This window comes from Dicentrarchus labrax, unplaced genomic scaffold (assembly GCF_905237075.1).
Source record: "Dicentrarchus labrax unplaced genomic scaffold, dlabrax2021, whole genome shotgun sequence".
NCBI classification, from domain to species: Eukaryota; Metazoa; Chordata; class Actinopteri; family Moronidae; genus Dicentrarchus; species Dicentrarchus labrax.
Genome location: NW_026136719.1, coordinates 26986343 through 27007031, shown reverse-complemented (window position 1 = coordinate 27007031; position 20689 = coordinate 26986343). Strand labels below are relative to the sequence as shown.

The following is a 20689-nucleotide window of genomic DNA, read 5'->3' as shown; positions in this document are numbered from 1 at the left end:
TAACACTATGATGGAGCAATATGCAAGTACAAACACTGAAGCTCTGAATCGAATATCAATCAGGTCAGGGCCTGTATTCATCAAGGCTATCAGGATTACCCATAAACTGTGCTGAAAGTTTGATTACAGCTAAAAATACACTCTCCAATAAGTAAAAGCTCTCCTATGAGAATAAATAACATCTCCCAATGTGTTATGACGATTAAAATATATAACATGAAATAACCCTACAATCTCTTTTCCTGCAATGACTCTGAATTAAATATTCTTGATATGCTTGAAAGATCCAGGCCCTGGATATCGAATTACATATATTCATCAGATTATTCGTGTCATGGGGTTGTGTCCTGGGAGATTCTTCCAAAATCATATTTAAATAAGAGTAAGACCTCTAGTTTGAGGGCAGTGGAAGTTAATATTTATCAGCAGTGTAGACGGTGGGTTCATGGGTCTAACACACAGCAGTTGAGTCAGTAGAGCTGGAGTTAACAAACTAAAAGGGTAAAATGAAAGCTAAATACCGTTATACAACATTAGTACCGTTTTTATTACTAATGTTTGTCATTGCCTTGTTGACTGAACTGATTCTGACCCTTTCGCAAAAGCAAATTATGTTCTCTGCATTCAAATAAAGTATTTCGAAATACATCCATCTCTCAGTATGTTTTTTTTTTAATCAATAATCCAATGCTTTTTATAACAGCCCACTTCACACTCCATTACCTGTTTTAGTTTTATAGTTATTTATATTATTACAAATACATTTAATGTAGAAAATATGGAAACGTATGAAAGTGTGCAACAAAAAAATAATGACATCCATTTATCGCTTATTGCTTTGTTAGTTAACTGTTTGCCACATCTTGTCCAACTTCAAGCTAGCAAGAAGAAAGAGCAGTATGTTTCCTTATGACGCAAAAATGTCCAAAATACGGCAAGAACCTTTGAGCGTTCTGATACGCTCGGAGTGAAGAGGGCAGGGGGATGAGCTGCAGGAGCCATGATGGCCGACCTGCTTTTCTCCTTTTCTGCTGTTTTTAACAAAGGCTTTTCTCTCTATCCTCCCGCCCTCCCTTCCTCCCTCCTCCTGGCCTAAGGGGCTGCTTGCGGCCCCCCAGACGCTTACAGACAGATGTCCTTGGTAGAGCAGAACACGCTCTGCTTGACGTCACAAGCAGCTACGGGGCTGTGAAGGAAGCTAAAGGGCTGTCTGCCCTGCAAAGAGCACAGTATAAAAGCCAGACCATGGGTCCAACAAAACACAGCAGGGAGCTTATCAGTATATAGACATAACATATGCCACTTTTGGGGAATACTTCCTTTTCCCAAAGAGCCTTGGTAGAGTGCATACATTTTAAACAAGGGTAGGTGGCTCCAGCCATAATCAACTCTCTTATGATGGCTCTAACCTTTGAACTGCTGCCTATAGCCTGAGCTATATTGAAGGTTATAATGGTAAGCATCTAAATTAACTAAAAACTTTCAAAATGAAAGCCTGGGTATGGTCAATGCTACAGGGAGGCTACTCAGGAGACATAAGCTGTATTTCCACCCAGACTACCCTGCAACTTTTAGTCCCAGGAACTACTTTTCAAGGAACTAAAAGGTTCCTTCAGCACATTCCTTCAATAAGAAAAAGTGACTGCTTTTTTAATACGTATTTTCTGTGTGCAACTTTGTCATCGTTCCATCGGTTGAAAACAAACTAGTCTGGGGCTGCAGATTTTTAAAAAATCCTGTACTTTTGTAAAGAAGTACCCCCGAGCAGGGACTTTTAGGAAGGTAAAATAATGTCCCTGGAACTTAATTTAGACCCTGGTCCCTGCGGTGGAAATGCAGAGTTCCTCCAAAGGTTCCCAATCCCCGGGGAAAGTTCCTGCAGTGAAAACATGGCTATACTGTATACATAGCACTAGAAAGTGCGGTCAATGCACTATAGACACTCACCTGACTGCTGGTATCTGTTGCACTGAACTTTGTAATCATAACAACGCCAGTTCAAGTACAGCCAGGGTCATTATTATTGAATGTTGCGTTCCCTCATTTACTATCACCTCTCTATCTCTAGCAAGTAAAGACAAAACACCTCAAAAAAATAATGAAACAAAACAAAAAAAACCCCACCTAGCTTATATCAAAAACATCATGTATAAAGGAATGGTTCTATTAATGTTACACTGGGTGTGTGCATAGGCAGACATGTTCACACGTTTGTCGGCACTGTCATGGCGTGGACATGAGCAGATGAAAAATGTAGGCCCCCACAGCTATGCCGATGCAAAATACATTTGTGCACTGCATAACAAAATAACATTGATTCAGCTCAAAAAAGTTCTTAAGTTAGTGTGTACACTCGAGTTAGGATCAAATCTGCGCGTACGACTGTTTCATGAATTTGAGGCCCAGTGGAATTTGTCAGTTGAAAGGGAAGATATGTTTCCCAACTTGCACAAAAATGAATTACAAATAACTATTTTGTGTTTCAAATACCAAGTGCCTGCAATCTGAAACAGTGCACCTTCCTGTGTGTGAGCTTCCTACTACTTCACATGAGAGTGTGTTGACATTTTACATATGAGTTTTATGCATGTCTGTAATCCATGGATCTCATTCACCTGACACCCACATGGCCAACATTACATGAACATCTGCGAGCTGCATCTTGAGGCCTTTCTTCATGTGAAGTGCCTGGCAGTTAGTTTGCTGCAGGGAGAAGGGCCATTTGCAGGAACCAATCAGGTTTAACTTCTCCATCTGCACTCAGACACTACAAAGAGACGAGTTCAGCCTCGAACTGCTAATGTAGCCAAGTCTTTGTGTTAAAACTGGATATAGGCATGTAGGATTTCATCAACAGACGTCAATAATTACATATGGTAGCATTTCTCCAGAGAAAATATTCTAATATTGAACATATATATGAAAATAGATTCTAATGTGTGCATGGTATTATCTGCTGTCATGTCTAATTGGCCTTAAAGGTATAAAGTTGCACTGTATTGTATTCAGTGTTGAATGTATACAGTGTAGTAGAGTCATATGCTATATGCAATAACCTTTATTGTATTAATCAGACAAACAATTTATGTTGTAGAATTGCATACCCATCTTCTTGAATAACAGATTATATTAAATCAGTTGAGACTGAACAAGTGTAAAAAATGCTCTGAAATTCAGTTTCATCATATTTTTCAACACACATAGGCTTCTTAAATATTCCAGAAAATCTGTTTGTGATTATATTATTTTACCTATGGAGATGAATTCAAAATACATGCATGAGCTAATAGTCTTGGCTTAGAGTATTCCATTTCCTCTGAAGCTGAGTATGTCAGAAGTGTTTCCAGGGCCAAGGACCAATTATTCAGACCCCTCAGCCATCCCTGGAGGTAAGGTCATTATGTGAGTGTCACTATCATGACCCTACGGTTCCTCTTCATCTGCAATTTATTTGCTGGAATTAAACCATGTAGAAGGAGAGTGTGTGAAATGTGTGGATAAATTGAATGTGTCTAACAGACTTGATGCCTTTACTTCGGAGTAAAAATTATTTTAATAAACAATAACATTTGCACTGCACATTTTGCCAAAGAAAAGTGTTTAATGAAGGAGCCAGAAATCAGTGTTAAGCAGATTCTGACGGTGTTACACACCGGAGTGTCGAGAGGAGAGTGGTGATCATTAAAAATACTGCTTATCTAAGGGAAAATTTCCTACTTTAAATGTTCTTTCGCTTTGTCTCATTCTATGCTGGCGTGCTTCGTCTAGCAGTCTTCTCTCTCCCTGTCTCTCTCCTTTTTTTTAACATTTAGATTCGCCGCTCGTCACCTTCTATTGATCACGCCTAATTTGCATCCAGGAAAAGATGAGAACTCAGATATTCACACTCCGAGAGAGGACGATGTCAATGATTTATTCATTTCCAAATCAAAAAAAAGAGTGAAAGGAAGGTAGATGAGAAGGGGAATCTTCATAGGCAGCAGGCGACTAGCAGGCTCTGAGGCTGGGCTCCTCTTCCCCACACTGCCCCCAGGCACATGGTGTGCAAGTCCTCCTAATTAACAAGGTGAATCATGCTGCCGCTCTCTAATTAGCCAACATGACAATCTAATGGAAACATGCAGGCCGAGCTGGCACACTTAGCATCACCTCACAAAGACCCCCGGTACTGTCCTTCCCATATGAATTCCACAAAAGTGACACCTCCGATTTTAAATGGAAAAGAGGAGAAAAGGTGGGGCAGGGCGGTTCGGGGAAGTGTGTTTTTGGGAGAGGTCAGAAGGGAGAAGTTAGCTGGTGAGGGTGAGGTGTTTTTCTTCTCCCCTCCCATCCTCTGTGTGCAGTGTTTGTTGCCTAATTGAAACGTGTCCTGCCTCCTGCCTCCCTCTCACTTATATCCAAGGCACAGGAGGCTGGCACCTCGCCACCAGCGTAGCTCAGCATGCCCAATTCCCCTGTCGCTTGAGTCCCAAGGAGTGCTCTGGCGCACAAAGAGAAAAGTGAACCTACAGGCTTGTACAGCAAGGAGACGAGTCGCTATCTCCCTCTGAGGCAAAAAAAAAAAAAATCTCCTTTTTTTGTTGTTTTCCTTCTCATTACAGCACTTTGTAATATTCGAAAACACACAGGAACACCAAAGGTACTTTTAAAGCCTGCTTCTTTTTTTCTTGTAATATGTCTTGAGGTGAAGAAAAGAAACTGAAGTTGAGACTACCGACAACAAAGCAACAAATAAAAATAGGGTTAGCGTACTGTTTAGTAGCCCGCACATCTTTAGGACCTACAAAACAGACCTTTCTTATGTGATAATTAAATTATCCACATCAACCCCCAGTCAGATCTCTCAAAACACATAGAAATCCAGTTAAAATTATATTAAATAAAAGGACACCTCCTAAACTAATGCATAACCTAATTTGTAAAAAAAAGAAAAAAAAGAAACAGGTTTAAAAACACATGATCTTTCCACTTGAGCATAATGTTCTACTCTACTCACAATGCCACGAGCTGACCATGAATGCTGCTGCTCTATTCATATTAAGGTACTGTGCATCTGTGAGGCCAGAAGACACAAATATAACTATGAATTGGGATGCACAAAACAGCAGGAATTCTCTTTGAAAGTCAGCACAGAAAGGGAGAGAACATGGAGGAGGGTAGCAGGCTTTTTGCCCTGGGGCCTGCCTACTGGGGGAGAGCGCCTCTTTGAGGAGAGCAGTTTGTGGAGGGCCAGAGGATGAGAGCCTATGAACTCCGAGATATAACTGGCCTTATAAAAACTAAGGGGCTGCTTCATTGTCCTCTGACACACAAGAGCCTCCCCTCTGTGGAGAAGTATGAGGCTCTGGCTGATGGAGCTTTCAGTGTGGGTGGATTCCAGTCTCCCCATGACCTGACCACTTGTGGAGGATGCCAGGCCAATCAAGAAACATATATGTGTGCATTAAAGCTTGGTGCATACTGGCAGAGCAGAGGCCGGTGATCTAAATAACATGCATAACATTAATGTGAACAATTCTTTATTATGTGAGTAATGAGGCAAAATATGCTAAATCTGACCATGGTTATGCATATGTCACATGAGTATTAATCTTATACGACTCATAGATTCGGACATATATTTTTTAGTAAAGCAGAGGATGTGTAGTAGGTTGTATAACTGCAGGCTTTTAATTGGAGCAATGTGAGGTTCAAAGTTGAGCTAGGGCGGAATTAATTTGGTAGGATTCAAGACATTTCAAGCAATGCTGGTGCATCAAAATGGGCAAAGAAAAATCTCTGAATGCCTGAAGAAGAAAAATATTTGAGGAAAACTATTCAAACAAAAACCTTCGAGATTCCTATTGGTCATCTCAAGTTTCAAGTCCCTTGGAATCACTCTAAGCAATAAGTGGAGTCTTGCTGTGAGGAACAATTGGAAAAAAAGCAATAGTTTATGATGGCTGGGTCCTTAACAAACTTATTTTAACAATGCTATACAGTGGAAATATTTGTGTTCTTGGCATAACATGGTTTGCTTTAGCAGCTGAACAGGTCCTAACAGGAGCTTTTGGCCAGATTTTGGCCAGCTGTGGTAGCCAATTTATCTTTCCCCTCTTCCCTCGTCTCTCTTCTCCTGTCCTTGCTCCACTCCTCTTCTCCAGTTCACTCGTTTCCTGTGTCCAGTTGTGCCTGCAGACGCGGTTGCGATGATGAATCTGTGGCTGCAGTGTGTCTGTGTGTCTGACATCGTGATGTATCTCTACTGGCCTTAACTCCCTCTCTATCTCTCTCTGCCTCCCCTCTCTTTCTCCCCCCCAAGTCTCCTTTGCTCTCCGTCTCTTTGTCTCTGTCTCTCTGTCTCCTTTCCTCTCTCTCTCTCATTCTCTCACTCTCAATGACTAGGCATTGCCTGGCCTCCTGCCTCAGTGATGGAACAGACAGAGCACACAGACCCACCACCAACAACAACAACAAACAGGAACTGAGCTCCACGATTTGCCCATTGATTTTCACTGGGGGCATTTCTGAAATAGCCCATCTGACCTTTCGGCCAAATGGTAGTGAATGGAGGAAACAGAAGCGCTAGACCGCTTTGCCTCCCTCTCACGCAAAAACTCTGTCTGAACAGCCTGCTCTCCTGGTGACATGGTTGTGGGTTAGATTGCTGGTGCAAATACACAATTAGAGGCCCAGCTACATAAATGTACAAGACCAAAATCCCAAAGCCCTGCCAGTAATACCTAGCCTAGAATGGTCATTACCCCTCAATACAAAACTATAGTACCATTGATTTTGGTATTTTTGGGCCTAATGTCATACTTTATCCAGAGACCATTTCTACAGGAATCATTAAAAACCAAATGTGTTATCCCCTTGGGAGCATAAATCTGCTTTAAAGTTCATGGCAACTTCATTTGCCTGTAATATTGTGAGATATGCTGTGTCCAGAGTTTTGGCCTGAGGGTAGCACAAGCCCCCTATTGTGGATTGTCCACAATAGAATGGTTTGATCTGCTGGGGAGCATGAATGTGCTCAGTGAATGTCATGGCAATCAGCCAATTAGCTCCTGATATTTCTTGTTTACAAGTAAACCTTTTGGCCTGATAGTAGCGCTAAAGGAAATATCAAGGAATTACAAAAGCATCATGATTTATCCTCTGAGGAACATGAACGCCAAATTCATGGCAGTGTGGCCAATGGTGGTCAAGATATTTTCAGAGTTTAAGTGTGAGTTGTACAGACTGAACAACAGGCTCAGAAATCCATGTAGGACGGTGGTGGAGCCTGAACAACACATTTTAGATTGTGAGGTTTAATCTAAACTTTTATTTTGTATTTTTCACTAATCTGCCTTTATTGCCACCATGTTAACGTTTATGGACTGTGAAAAGGTGAGAACTAATAATTCTGTGATGACATTAGGCTAAAGCAGAGACTGTGAGCAATGCTAGTTAACTGTAGCCATTGAAGCACCTGCTATGTGGCCTGTGTGGATCTACAAGGTGCAAGTGAAATCACTTTGTTGGACAAAAACACTTTCACCTACTACAACAACCTGGGTGTGACGAAGGATCCTAGATACACGTTGGTAGAGGGCTCCCTTCTCTGTTGCTCTTCCTGAGGTTTCTCCCAGTTTCTTGAGGAGTTTTTACTCTAAATAAAGGGTCTAAGAAAGTAGCTTTTGCATGTTTACAGATTGTAAAGCCCTTTTGCAATTTTGGTGTACGTTAATCTAATTGACGACTTGACATTCAACTTAAGCTTGACCCTTCATACTATACCATATTTATTTGTTGATCATGGGTTTATACCTGGTCACTGGACTCAGGTCTGCAGTAGTAGTTTCACAACACACAGCGTCTGCCTTTTTTAAAAGCAAATCATGTGCCAGCTCAATTTACACGCCAACACTTGGTTAAACTAAAGTATATAACAAGTTGTAATTCCATCTCTCCGAAATGATGATTGTTTGGTGGTGGTGGTTGTTTAGTGTGCGTGTGTGTGCGTGAGCAAGGAGACGGGCTTAAAGAGAGGCTGGCTCCTATGCCCATCGCCTGGAAGAGTAGCTCAGGCTCATTATCCTGATGAAATTTGCACAGATGTGTGAGCTGCCGACAGACTCTGCAGTGACACAAACAGCCAGCTCAGGTGATGAAAACCGGAGAGGCACGGGGGCTGAGAAACGACGGCCATTAAGCAAAAGAGAAAGAGGTGAGGGAGGGTAGAAGAGGGGTGTAGTGTGTGTGTGTAGTTGGGGGGCTGGGAGTCTTCCTCGTCTCTCGGGAGAAAGCATTACATAAAGTAACAATTTCCAAACCACCTTCTTAAAATTCCAGATGAAAATGAAAATGTGCATACGTGCGCCCGGCGTCTCCTCACGAGGCACTAATCTGGCTGTATCCAGATGACGAGCGGACTGCCACTTAACAGGGAGGAGATCCACTTTGATCACATGGCCCCTGGGGCAAACCTATCGCACTGCCTATTACGCTGCTTCATTTGCATATGTGGGGCTTATGGGTAGGCTGAGATCTAGAGTGAATGTTCTAAACTGCAGCAGGGCTCAATGTTGCTAGAAAGAAATGTCCAGGAGAGACGCAGAAAAAAGACAGAGCGCTGCCAGAAGCCAGAGGTAACAGAAGTCCACTTGTCACTTGAAGGTCACAAGTTCAACACCACAGACTCACTAAGAAAATCCTAAAGATTAAATTCTTTGGCCAGACAACAACACTGAGTTGCCCTGGAGCAAGGCATTTGCAGTTACCCCTAAATATAAATGGCTGAGTGGCCAACATTAAAAGACAGTGGTTGCACTGGGAAGCTGTCAGGTGGAAAATTGTAGAACTGTATAAGAATAAATTAGGGGTTAGTGAGAAAAGTGCATACGTGCTCAGTAAAGTTTACCTGGATGAATGAAAGACTTTTTTTAAAAGAACAAGTGTCTTAGAAGAAACCACATCTGCTTCTTAAGTTCTACATCAACAACAACAACAGGTGAATGGTGCTTGTTTTATCCTCCTGCATACTCAGACTACTCTATGGAAGCTCCACGCAATCCTCTTGATCCTTGTTAGCGAGCCAAGGACTGAAAACACCTAGTGAAGTTATTCTGGAGTAAACAAAGAAAAAAACAAATGCAAACTTCCGCTGTAACAGAAGTATATCGTTTGCGTAAACAACATTAACGTACCACTAAAAAGAAGAGTGGTCTACTTTCCGGGGTCCACTGGGAATTTTACCATATACAAGACCTGCACTTAAAATAAGGAGGATATAGCAACGTACTGCTTTACATCAGTCAAACATTTCCCAATTTGTAACCCTACGTGTTATGCCTTGGCCCATTACTTGAAGGCGGAAATAACTCTCTTGTAGCAGAAGTTAATATAAAGCATGGACTGGTACATCTGAAACTGTCATTCCCTATTCAGTTTTTCTTTTTATGTTCTTACTGAACTATTGCTGCAATTTGACTCTTTCCAAAAAGAAATAAAAAGAAAATGTTGTTTTTTTTACCATCTTTTGAGCTACACCATGATAAGTACGATAACACGTTTTGTGACAACAACAAAATTGCATTATCAAATATCATAATTTAAAGAAGGATTGAGATTTGGAAATGAATACAGAATAAACCTACAAAAGTGACTACAATTATGACTCATATCCTTCCCCTGATAGCCCATCTGTCAGAAAAGGGGTTCAAGGAAGTCAAAAATCAAACTGGTGCTGAAGATGAAGAGGCTAAAATAGACGAATAAAAGAAAAAGAGGGGGGGGGTGGAGGAAGAGAAGGTGTCTTTAGTGCACAGAAAATCATTTTCCACACATGGGCATCAATCGGCGCAAATAATTCTTCAAACTTTTTTAAGTCCGACTTTAAATGGCATTACATATGTAGTGAGGCATGAAAAATTAATACGCTGGAGTCGGGGAAATGTCAAGGGTAATGATCTCCGCAGCAGCTTACCTCCTTAGCTTTCTGTTTCAGTCGAGCTTGCTCTGGGTCCTCTTGCCTGGAGCGACTCTGTGGAGTAAAGGGGGGGTGGGGGGGACACACAGGTTAACAGCTGGTTTAAGGAGCCCACAACTCCCCCTCGCTATTCATCTGTTGCTGCTGCAGCAAAAATAGTGCAAAATGGGAACAGGATACAGAGGTGTCAAGGACATCGTATTTGAATTCAGAGAAGTGCAATGGAGCGCCCCCCGGGGGGCGGTGGCCTTTACACCCGCTCCAAATCCAGCCCTAAATAAGCCGCTGGAGGGGGATTCTAATCAAAAGAGGTTATTAAAAATTCTGCACGAGCCAGCACACTCACACAGTCACACACACATACAGTCACACACACACACACACACACACACACACACACACACACACAGGGCAAAGGATGTTGGTGAGTATCAGTGGCAGTGGCTGCGCGTGTGTCACTGTGAACCAGTGTGGCTATCGGTTGCTGTGTGTGTGTATGTGTGTGTGTGTGTGTGTGTGTGTGTGTGTCCCTGGCGTAACAACACAGCACTTCTATTTTAATCAGCAGCCAAGATCTGGGTGAATGTACTTGTCCCTGGGAATCCTTCACCACACAGCCAAATGTACATGTACGGCTGACCACTGCAGGCAGTATGGGCAGATTATGGTTCCATACACACACACACACACACACACACACACACACACACACACACACACACACACACACACACACACACACACACACACACACACACACACACTGAGTGCTGTTATGTTCTGTATATAATCTGTGTAGTTTCATTTTTGCTAGATTAACCAAAATTAGGTCAGGTCCACGGAAAACCTTTCTTTTATTGTCCATTGTGTAGTTGTAAAACCTCTTTTCCTCCACATTTCAGAATAGGCCCATATGAAGGGAAGGTCATGTGTAAAACAATAAAATGACCCTTGAATATATTTATTTGTATCTATCTTTTTTGGTTTTACTATATACTCAATTTCTCCTTCCAATATCAAATCAATCATTGTGAGTGTTCTAATCCAGGACCCCTTGCTCCTGCCTCAACCCTCTCCCATCCCTTTCTCCCCTTCCCCTCCTCATCTTCACTGCCTTATGGATGGAGAGCTGCTCCTCCTAGCCTTCCTGTTAATTGGCTTTAAATATATCAGGCGGTTCACGTACTGGTCGGTATCTCAACTAAGACTAATGTGTTTGCCCTCCGGTCGGCCGGAGCATCCCTCAAGACTTGAGTCATATTTTAAATGGACGGTGGAGGGGAGGGGAGGGTTTGTTGTGAAGGAAGGAGGAGAGAGGACGGGGGTGGAGGGGATTATTTTAGTGGGATTCTTATTCAAGAGGTCAAATTAGCGGGCGCTCGAGCAGGAGAGAGGCAGGCGGGCAGGCAGGGAGGGAGGTGGGTGGGTGGCGGAGGGGCGGAGGAGTGGGAGGGGTTGGTACAGATGGACTGTTTACAAAGGGCAGCGGTGCCACTGGCATGCTTTACATCTCCTCTGTCAGCTGCCCTGATTTTCCCACTTACAGGAGAGAACAGAGAGGAGAAGGGGAGAAGAGGACTGTGTAGTAGACGCTGACAAGCTTTGTACTGCCCTGTGCTTAAATAATAAAGACGGGACTCAATACTCCACTATATTGTTCAACAGTGTATGGTCAATCTGTGATAATCCAGGAGCTATTTCGTTATGCCATGTTGTAATTTTTTCGTCTACTTTTACTCCTTAAACCCCCACTGGGTTGTACTTTCATTTTGCTGTGGGTTGTGCTTCGAAAGAGCAAAGTTAACTTGATTATAGTAAAATACTATAATATTCTGTCAATATATATTTAGTCAAATATGAGTCCAGTGGGTGAAACTTATATGCCAATATATTTATTTATCAATATTGCTTTTTTTATTTGCTTTAGAAAACAAGTAAGTAAAGTAAAAAGATATGAAATATCCTCCAAATAACAAAAAATCAATATCATCAAATCTGCTTTTATGAGAGCAGAAATGTTGTATGTCAAGAAAAAGTGAGACGAGCCACTTAGGGAATTTGTCTTCTGGCTGCATAACATCATGGAGTTTCGAGGTTTATACAGTGATGGATATCTGCCTGTATCTTAATTGGTCTAAAATGGAGAGTGCTAATTAAAATGCCGCCTTTTTAAAGAACGAATGCCAAAAAAACCCCACTTAGGATTTGGACAGTTATCATTGGGAGCATGAAAAATAAACTTTAACACTGAAAACAAAACAAAACAAGAAAAGAAAAGAAAAGAAAAGAAAAGAAAAGAAGAAAATTGAAGGTTACATAACCGGTACATGTTTAAGTGTTTTAGGATGGACTTTGTCCACAGTGTTCTCATACATCATAAGTGATAAACATGCTTGTGTCTATACAATAATATAGAATAGTTAAATAGTAGAAAAAATACTATGTTCTCAGGCCATGTGGCAGTGAAATATACCGTACAATTATTAGGCAAAGATTTTCTTTCCAAACTTCTCCCTGAACTGAAACGCCATGGCAACAACGGCCAAAAAGCCAATGACATGGCTCAGAGGTGAAGTCAAACTATGCTCAACGATGATCATGCAATCCAAATAGCCCAGAGGTAAGCCCTTCCAATAAGAACTTGGCTAAATTTGCAAAAGTTCTTCACTAATCCTGTTAACGAATAGATCTGTTCACAGTGTAAAAAAAAAAAAAAAGATTACACTGTTCAACCATGCAGAACCGGGCACTGACAGAGGATATAAAAGCATCACACACTCCACAGTATCATTTTCTTGCTGAGGTAATGTCTTTTTTCACAACCAGCAGTGAGGCTATCTGGTCGCTCCTATAAGAAAATACAGACAGGTCATGAGGTTTGGTGGCCAGTGTTCATCAGCTAGAGAATTTTCTAATATCCTGCATGGCAGGACCGGAGTGTAATAATGCAATTAAGACGGTGAGGTGTGCAGCAATGAGAATCTTTACTGTGGGACATTGGCTCCATTCAAAATTAATTAAATTAACCTAGCTTTCTGCTAATGTTGCCCCGTGAGGCATTTTCATTTGCAAAAAGATTCTCTACCTTTTTTTTGGTCAGTAGTGATCTTTCCAAATTTGAAGACATTTTTTTTTTCACTGATAAACAAATGTCCGTACATGCACAGGGCCGGGATCACAAAGGGACAGGTGACAATGCAAGGAGCCTTTTTACTTTCTTGTGAGCTTAGTGCAGGTATTCCTGTTCTATATCTTTTATTGTGTGCAACAGTAATCTATCAACTGGACAACAGTGGCACACACTCAACAAACAATCAATTTAACTTTCATCCATAAATAAAAAGAGGATTTTAAAAATGTAGACTATGCACTCTATAGTGGGAAGGGTCCACACCAACTGTACTTCTTCCTAAAGGATTATACCAGTGATATTACAAACCACACAACTTTACATTACTGCTGATTATTTTTGAAAGTTTGTTGTAGTGTATGTTACTGAATCCTATTTGCATCTGATTTCCTTTCTAATGGTAATGTTATAGCATTTGTACAACAAACTTTTTCACGTACTGTAGCTTTACACAACAGCTTATCAACATGATAATATTATGTCTAGTGATTCACACTTACTCAGTACTGTGGGATTCAGCTGAAACACACAGAATCCCCACTACAATTTGTAAGTTTAGTTAATTAATATTAGATATGAAGCTTGCTGTGTTTCATATTAGAGTTTAAATTACTGTCTTGGCAGTAATGTCAGTCTAAGCAGCTACTTACTGTTAAAATGATGGCATTAGATTTATCTTTACTAAATATTTACTATTACAGGTCAATGAATTAACCTTTTATTATTATATATTATTCAAGATTCAGTGAGAAGTATTAGGACTGTTTTTAAAATGATGTGAATAACAATTACGATGAAGTGCACACTACGCCCCCAAAGCCAACACAGCTTCTCCCCAAGTTTGTAAGTTTGCCACCTCAAATATGTTGTGTTTTGGAAAAGGAAATCATAATATGTCTTATTACATAAAGTCATAATCTGTGACCATCAGCAATTTTATATGTGTTTTTGGAACATTTTTAGTACTAAACGGTTAGTGCTGTTTCTAAAGACCACCTCTACATCAAGCATTTTTTTCATTTCTGTTCACAGTTTGAACAACAGCAACTCTCTCTGTTCATAGTTATTAATACTGTTTATACCAAACATATATCTGAGAGGCATAATATCCGTTGTTGCTGTTGGAAAAATGCAATGAATCCTGAGCACAGTGCAATTTTCCTGTTGCCTGACACCAGATGTTTAGAACAACACATGTAAAAGCTGTATACAGTATATTGATATAGATTGATTGATTGATAGAACAGTCACATACCAGCCTCACTGACACTCTAAGAAATCTGTACTATTTTTTAAAAACTGAAGCTCTGTTTCACCTGAGCTGTCAATGCTCATGATAGATGGATGTTTTGCAGCTTGTGCATGGGGGAGAGTGTGTGTGTTGGCTGCATGGTGCATGGGGGTTGCATAGTGTACAAGTCGCCCCCCACCCCCACACCGTCCTCCTCACTGTGTCCAGGGAGGAAGAGCCAGGACAGAGGAGCCCTGGGGCCAGGAGCCTGGGAGGACACAGGGAGGTCACTTCATCCACTGGTGTCACACTCTAATTCATCTGTCAGGGCCTGCGCAGGAGCAACATGCGCACACATACACACAGCAATTCACAAAAACACACTGTTGCATGGGGACATAACAACTCTCTGTGACACACACCCACACATACGCACACACGCAAAGACAGGATGGTGAGGTGACAATAACTTACTTTAGCGGCTTTCAACAGGATCTCTCTCTCCTGCTCGTCCTTCCTCTGCTTCTCGATTCTCTCCAGCTGCTCGAAGAAGCGAAGCTGAGAGCGAACGTCTGCATTCTGCTCATAGCACTCATCATCCTGACAAGGAGACAGAGAGAAAATCACTGCGACGCCAACGACTCCCGTTCAACGGCTGCTGCTGAGGCTTCAGGCACATATTTCAGTAACTTCAGGGCAGCCCTCAGTCCATGTATACATACTAAATTATCTTAAAACCAAAAATATTATAATAACATCATCCACTGTAAATATATTGCTACAGCATCGATTTCATCCCAAGCACAGAGTATGGTATTAGAATATTTGTCTGACCTCAATGACAGAAAATTGAGAAACTTGAGACTTAAGAGAGACCAAGTTTGGCAAGATACTTTGTACTCTCTACCTATCTCAATATTTTATGTCCACTTTTAGTTGCAAAATAGAAATTATTGTCGTGCATTAAGGGGGGTCTCACAACATTAGTAAATTAACAATAGTCCTGTGACATAGTTGTTTTTACTATTAAATCTGCAACTACTGATTATTTGCAATACATTGTTTTTGTTCAATGAATCATTAACTGTATCGTGTTCTGGACTATTGCAGCACAATTTGTCAGACATCTTGTAAAATGACTTTTTTTGTACGTCCAAAACAAAAAGATACTCAATTTAAAATGGTTCAGAACAGAGCAGCAAATGCTAAAATTACGAAGTTGGAACCAGGATTTTATTTCTAGCCATTTTGCTTAAAATATTACCCCCAAAAAATACAGAATGATTATGAAATTGTTGTAGATCACTTTTCTCTCGATTGACATACATTGACACAGTAGATTACGCAACTACTCGTTTCTATTATTCCACAGTTAAATGTAAAAAATAAAATCCCTTTATGTTTTGACAATATATGGAAACACTGAAAACTGCCAAAAAAGGCGGTACAACAAAGTTTTTTAAGATGTGTGTGATCATAATTCACTGTGCTTGAGCAGATGCAAGGTCTATTTGTATTATAAGTTAGGAGGGATGATAAATAATTGTACATATTGTGTCAGACTGATACCGAATTGATAAAACCCTTCTTCCAGGTTTGATTTATTGTATGCACTGTAACTGTGGTGGAAGTGCTTGCTGTATCCTTGCCAACGCACAGATGTCACTTTAGGTCTACTCAATTAAACGCAGTATTGTTTAAAAAATACAGCGATACAGCTCCCATAGAAAAAAAAGGCGTAATGGACTACCAAGATTACAATAAAAAAGGTAAGGCATGCCCCGCTGATAAGCATAAAAAATACCTTCATCATTAACTTTACATTTGGTTAAACCAACTTTAAGACAGCTCATCTGGAACACCACCTGTCTGATCGCAACAACAGACTTGAACACACTAACTTTTTCTATTTACATATTTTTTCTATCTATTTATTGCTCTTTGCGTATGGTGCATCACCTCCCACTTGGGAAATGGAAAGTGTAAAAACAACTTTTGTAGGCCATCAAAAGTTAATAGGATAATTTCTTATTTCACATGTTTGTATGTGTATGTCTGTGTGTCTCCTATGCAGCTCTGTTCTCCTCTCGCACTTAATTTCTATATCTCTCTCTTTTCCATCTGTGTGTGTGTCAAGTCTGTGTGTGTGTGTTTCCATGAGTGGATGAGAGAAGCTGGGTGGCACAGAGCACAAAGACACATCAGAGGAGGCTCGTCGCCAGCACCCTCCACCCCCCACCCTCTCTCTCTCTCTCTCTCTCTCTCTCTCTCTCTCTCATCCAGTCTCCCCCCTCTTTGTTGCAGCGCTGAGCCTGCACTCTCGCCGTAGCTCCCACTGCCGCTGCCGAAGCCCGGCTGCTCTTTAAGGCCGCTTTGTCTTTTGGTCTTTTTCTCTTTTCTTCTTTTCGCTGATGTCAACAGAGTGGCTTCACAGAGCTTCATGCCTCTCACACACACCTCATTTACAAAACCACAAAAAAGGAAAAGAATGAACGAACAGAAGAAGAAGAAGAAGAAGAAGCGCAAAACAATATGGGGACAGCTGTAGCGATGCTCTTCCTCCCTCCTCCTCTTCCTCTCTTCTTGGTGTCAGGAAAAACACATTTTCAAAGTTTCCCCCCAGTTCTCCCAACAACGGCAAGATTTAGGCTTGTAGTCGAGGTGGATTTGTGCTTTAATATACACCAATTAAATGTGGTTGTATAGTTACATTCAAGGGCTACGAGAGATAAAGTCACCAATAACTAGAAAAGAACGCAGGTGTACGCAGACGAGCACTTAGAAGTTCTTTCATATTTCAAGTTTTGGCTGACTGACAGAAAAGTCTGAGCTCTCCTGTTTATCAACTTAAGGGTAAAAAATATTTCTCATATTAACTTCTATGTGTTTATGTGAGTGGTACACTTACATTTTTACACTTGTGAGGTTATGTGCGAGACAGATTAAAGCGCATTTGTGTGCATGTGAATTTGTGTGTCTGTGTGGGGAATGTCAGAGCACACAAGCCTGCCTGCATTCCAGTTTGTGTGTTTAAGGATGTGTGTGTGTGTGTGTGTGTGTGTGTGTGCTTGAATGTCCATGAAGTTTCTTTCCCCAACTCCAGTGCTTTCAGAGTTTTGGCCCAATATTTACAGTATATTTCCCTAGATAATGGTCGGCTGCATGGCACATATTTTTACTATAACCGAGGTTCATGAGGACAGTTTGACATCATATGGTTTGTATGTCCCACATCCTAAAATACGCTGCGGTTGAGGTCCCAGCAGATTTCTCTCCTTACTCTTTTCAATGAGCAAACTGGCATCTCAATGTCCAGCTGGTTTGACAGAGGGCAGGAATTTAACTTTCTCATTCATGAAGCACTGATTGTAAATATTATGCATGGCCAAATACATGGTAAATGGTCAAATGTACTGCAGTTATATAGCACTTTTTGACCTTAACAGACAAAGTGCTTTACAATTTGCCTCTCATTTACCCACTCATGCTCACACACTGATGGTGGCAGAACCACCATGTGAGGAAATGGCCTGCCCATCAGGAACTTGCAAGTCTTGCCCAAGGATACAACATGTGTACAGGAGGAGTTGGAGATGTGCAAGGGTATTAATAGGATCTCAATAAAATACTGTATAATGTTCAACTTTATCTGCCCACCTGCTTTCTGCCTCAGCAAACAAGTTCATTTCTACAGTTAAAAATCCAGTCTGAGTGGGTTTTGTACATTTGCGGTGACTCAACTGCCTCACTTTAGTGACAAGTAGGGAAGTAACGACACACTCAACTCACAATTCCACATAATTCATACTGGGTTCACGATATGATTTTCTCTCGATTTTTTTTGAGAAAAAAAGATTCCTTTATTTCTCAGAGAAAAATCTACAAAATATATATTTTCTTTATTTTCTTTAACTAATTACATAATTATTTTGTATATCTTTCTTTTCATTGTAAAAGTGAAACTGAAGTCTTTGTGCCTTGATACAGCTACTGATGCAAGTGATGTCACATGGTAGGACGTCAAACAAGCAAAATGTCCTCTGGTGTTTAAAAAAAGTGTTAGGATTGAATCTTCACATTTGTATTGCGATATATCTTTACATTCCTAGTGACAAGTTAACATAACAAAGCCGCTGCATCTTACAAAGTCAGCAAACACACGGACATTGCATTCTGCCGATGATTGCAGATAAAATATTTGCTTTTGTGTAATTATTTTTTTGTACATTACCTAGTAGGCTTAGCGGCTTTAAAAAATGTGGCAAGGAATCTGAAAGGTGGATCATCTGAAGTGCAGTGAGTTACAATAAAAAACTGATTGGAAATGGATCAAGCTTAAATTAAAATTCATTGAAGGACTCCAACAGCGGTCTTATTAGCTCTGGACATGCGTATGCATGTGTGTGTGTGTTTGAGTTGTGTTTGCATTCTTCCTACCTTACAGGAGTCCAGTCGGTGCTGTGCGATAGTAGAAACCTTTTCTACCACAGTACGAAGTCGTGACTGGGTGGCGTGCGAGATGAATGTCACTGCCTCCATAGGGACCTCTGTGACTCCAAACTTCTTAGCTGTGAAGAATACACGCAAACATAACATGAAACTTTTGCAATCAGTGTATCATTAGCATCAACTCGACAACTCTTTCTCACACAACAGGTACTGTTGTCGGTACTTTTGCTTCTCATAATTAAAACCAGATTTCTCATTCACCTCACTGATTCTATCCTAATTAAAATGTTGATCCTCCACTTTACCATCTGGGACTTTTTATAATAGAACCTTTATTCTCACTTTTAATTTACTACAGGGATAAACAGGTTGAGAGCGATTGTTTTATCATCACTTCTCTTGCTTCCACGATTTGTCTTTTTGGGAAAAACAACAACTAAGCACATAGAAGGTAATTGTTTCACTACAGACACACACACACACACACACACACACACACACAACCAGACAACTCATAAAAACACACCAACAGAAGACAACCCACAACTTTCAATCAGTACCTCCTCTCATACACACACCTACTGTATTCACACACACATTCACACTCAGCAACTGCCTGGATTGTACGTGCAATTAACTCCCAGAAATAAGACTCATCACACAGAAAAGTTAATTTGTTTCACAGTCTTAGTGCAAATTCCAGACTGGCTTTACAAGCTAAGCTCCTTCAAGTGTGTAAACGACATTGACCATCTCTTTTTCGCAGGAGAAGGATAATTTAGTTTCCTTGGAGCAAAACTCATCTGAAGTCATAACAAAGGAGAGGAGGACAGACTTTGGTAGGGTTACAATCTGTTTCCAACTTCCTTTTAAATTATTCCATTACCATAATTTTCTCTCTGGCACCCTTTTAAGTAAACCACACCAATTATTTAAATCAGCTGAACAATACATATACTCCACACCCGCTCAAGCTTTGAAATGGATGGAGGCAGCCCTGTTAGCCTTATAATTACAGCGGCTATACATGTGGCAATGTCACAAGGTCAAAGAAAAACACTAATAGGCTTCCGCTTTCTAAAAAATAAGATCTTTCAGGGACATTAATATTTCAGAGAAAGTTTAAGAGACGTAAGAACCAGAGAGCCACATTTCTTTGAGCAAAAACAACTGCTCTTCAACTTGTACTGATACAAATCAATATTATTCACCCAGAAAAAAGGGGCCTATAACACAGCTAGAAACAGACTAATGAACTGGGCAGCTTTAATATTTTTGCTTAATTTCTACACAAAAGCCAGTAAAGATAACAGGAATAACCTGCACCAAAGACTGTAACATCTCTAGCTGGGTGGGTATTTTGCATTTTAGCCTCTAAGGATGGCCATGTCAACAACTATCTCAGCAATTATTGGATGGAATCTAATGGAATTTTATGAAATGAAGATATCCATGGTTAGCAGACAATATATCCAAATGAATTTGGTAATCCTTTGACTTTTCCTCTAGCGCCACCATGAGACTCACATTTGTGAGAATGTTTTGAGTTCTGAGTGAAATGCCTCGAGAACTATTGGATAAATTGTCTTGAAAGGTTTGAAGGATTGATCTGAGTGCCACAATCTGTATATACTCTGTAAACATGTGTGCTAGACCATGAAGTGTTTTAAAATCAATGCGGAAACTGACAGGCAACCAATGTAAGGACTTTTTTCGGTAGATCTGAAAGGAGTTCATTACAGTAATCTATCCTGCTCAAGAAAAAAGCATGCATTACTTTCTCTGTGTCAATATATTTTTTAGGTGATAAAAAGCAGATTTAGGGACAAACCGCACATGAGCCTCAAAGTTAAGGTCAGGCCACATAAAGCTGTGTGTCATCAGCATAACTATGGAAAGAGATGTCTCCTGATGACATCATCCA

The 20689-nt window shown here is 40.6% G+C and overlaps 1 protein-coding gene across 5 annotated transcripts in view; it reads right to left on the bottom strand.

Annotated features, from left to right (window-relative positions):
* LOC127351912 (transcription initiation factor TFIID subunit 4) overlaps positions 1-20689 on the bottom strand; it is an 81469-nt gene that overhangs the window by 27156 nt on the left and 33624 nt on the right. For 4 of the 5 annotated variants that reach the window (XM_051379905.1, XM_051379906.1, XM_051379907.1 and 1 more), the window contains 3 exons: positions 18754-18884; positions 14791-14916; positions 9953-10009 (listed from right to left, as the gene is read on the bottom strand). In XM_051379905.1, the coding sequence (XP_051235865.1) occupies positions 9953-10009; positions 14791-14916; positions 18754-18884 (314 nt within the window). Of the gene's footprint in view, positions 1-5502; positions 9728-9952; positions 10010-14790; positions 14917-18753; positions 18885-20689 lie in introns of those variants that run through there. The other variant, XM_051379909.1, reaches the window with a different exon arrangement.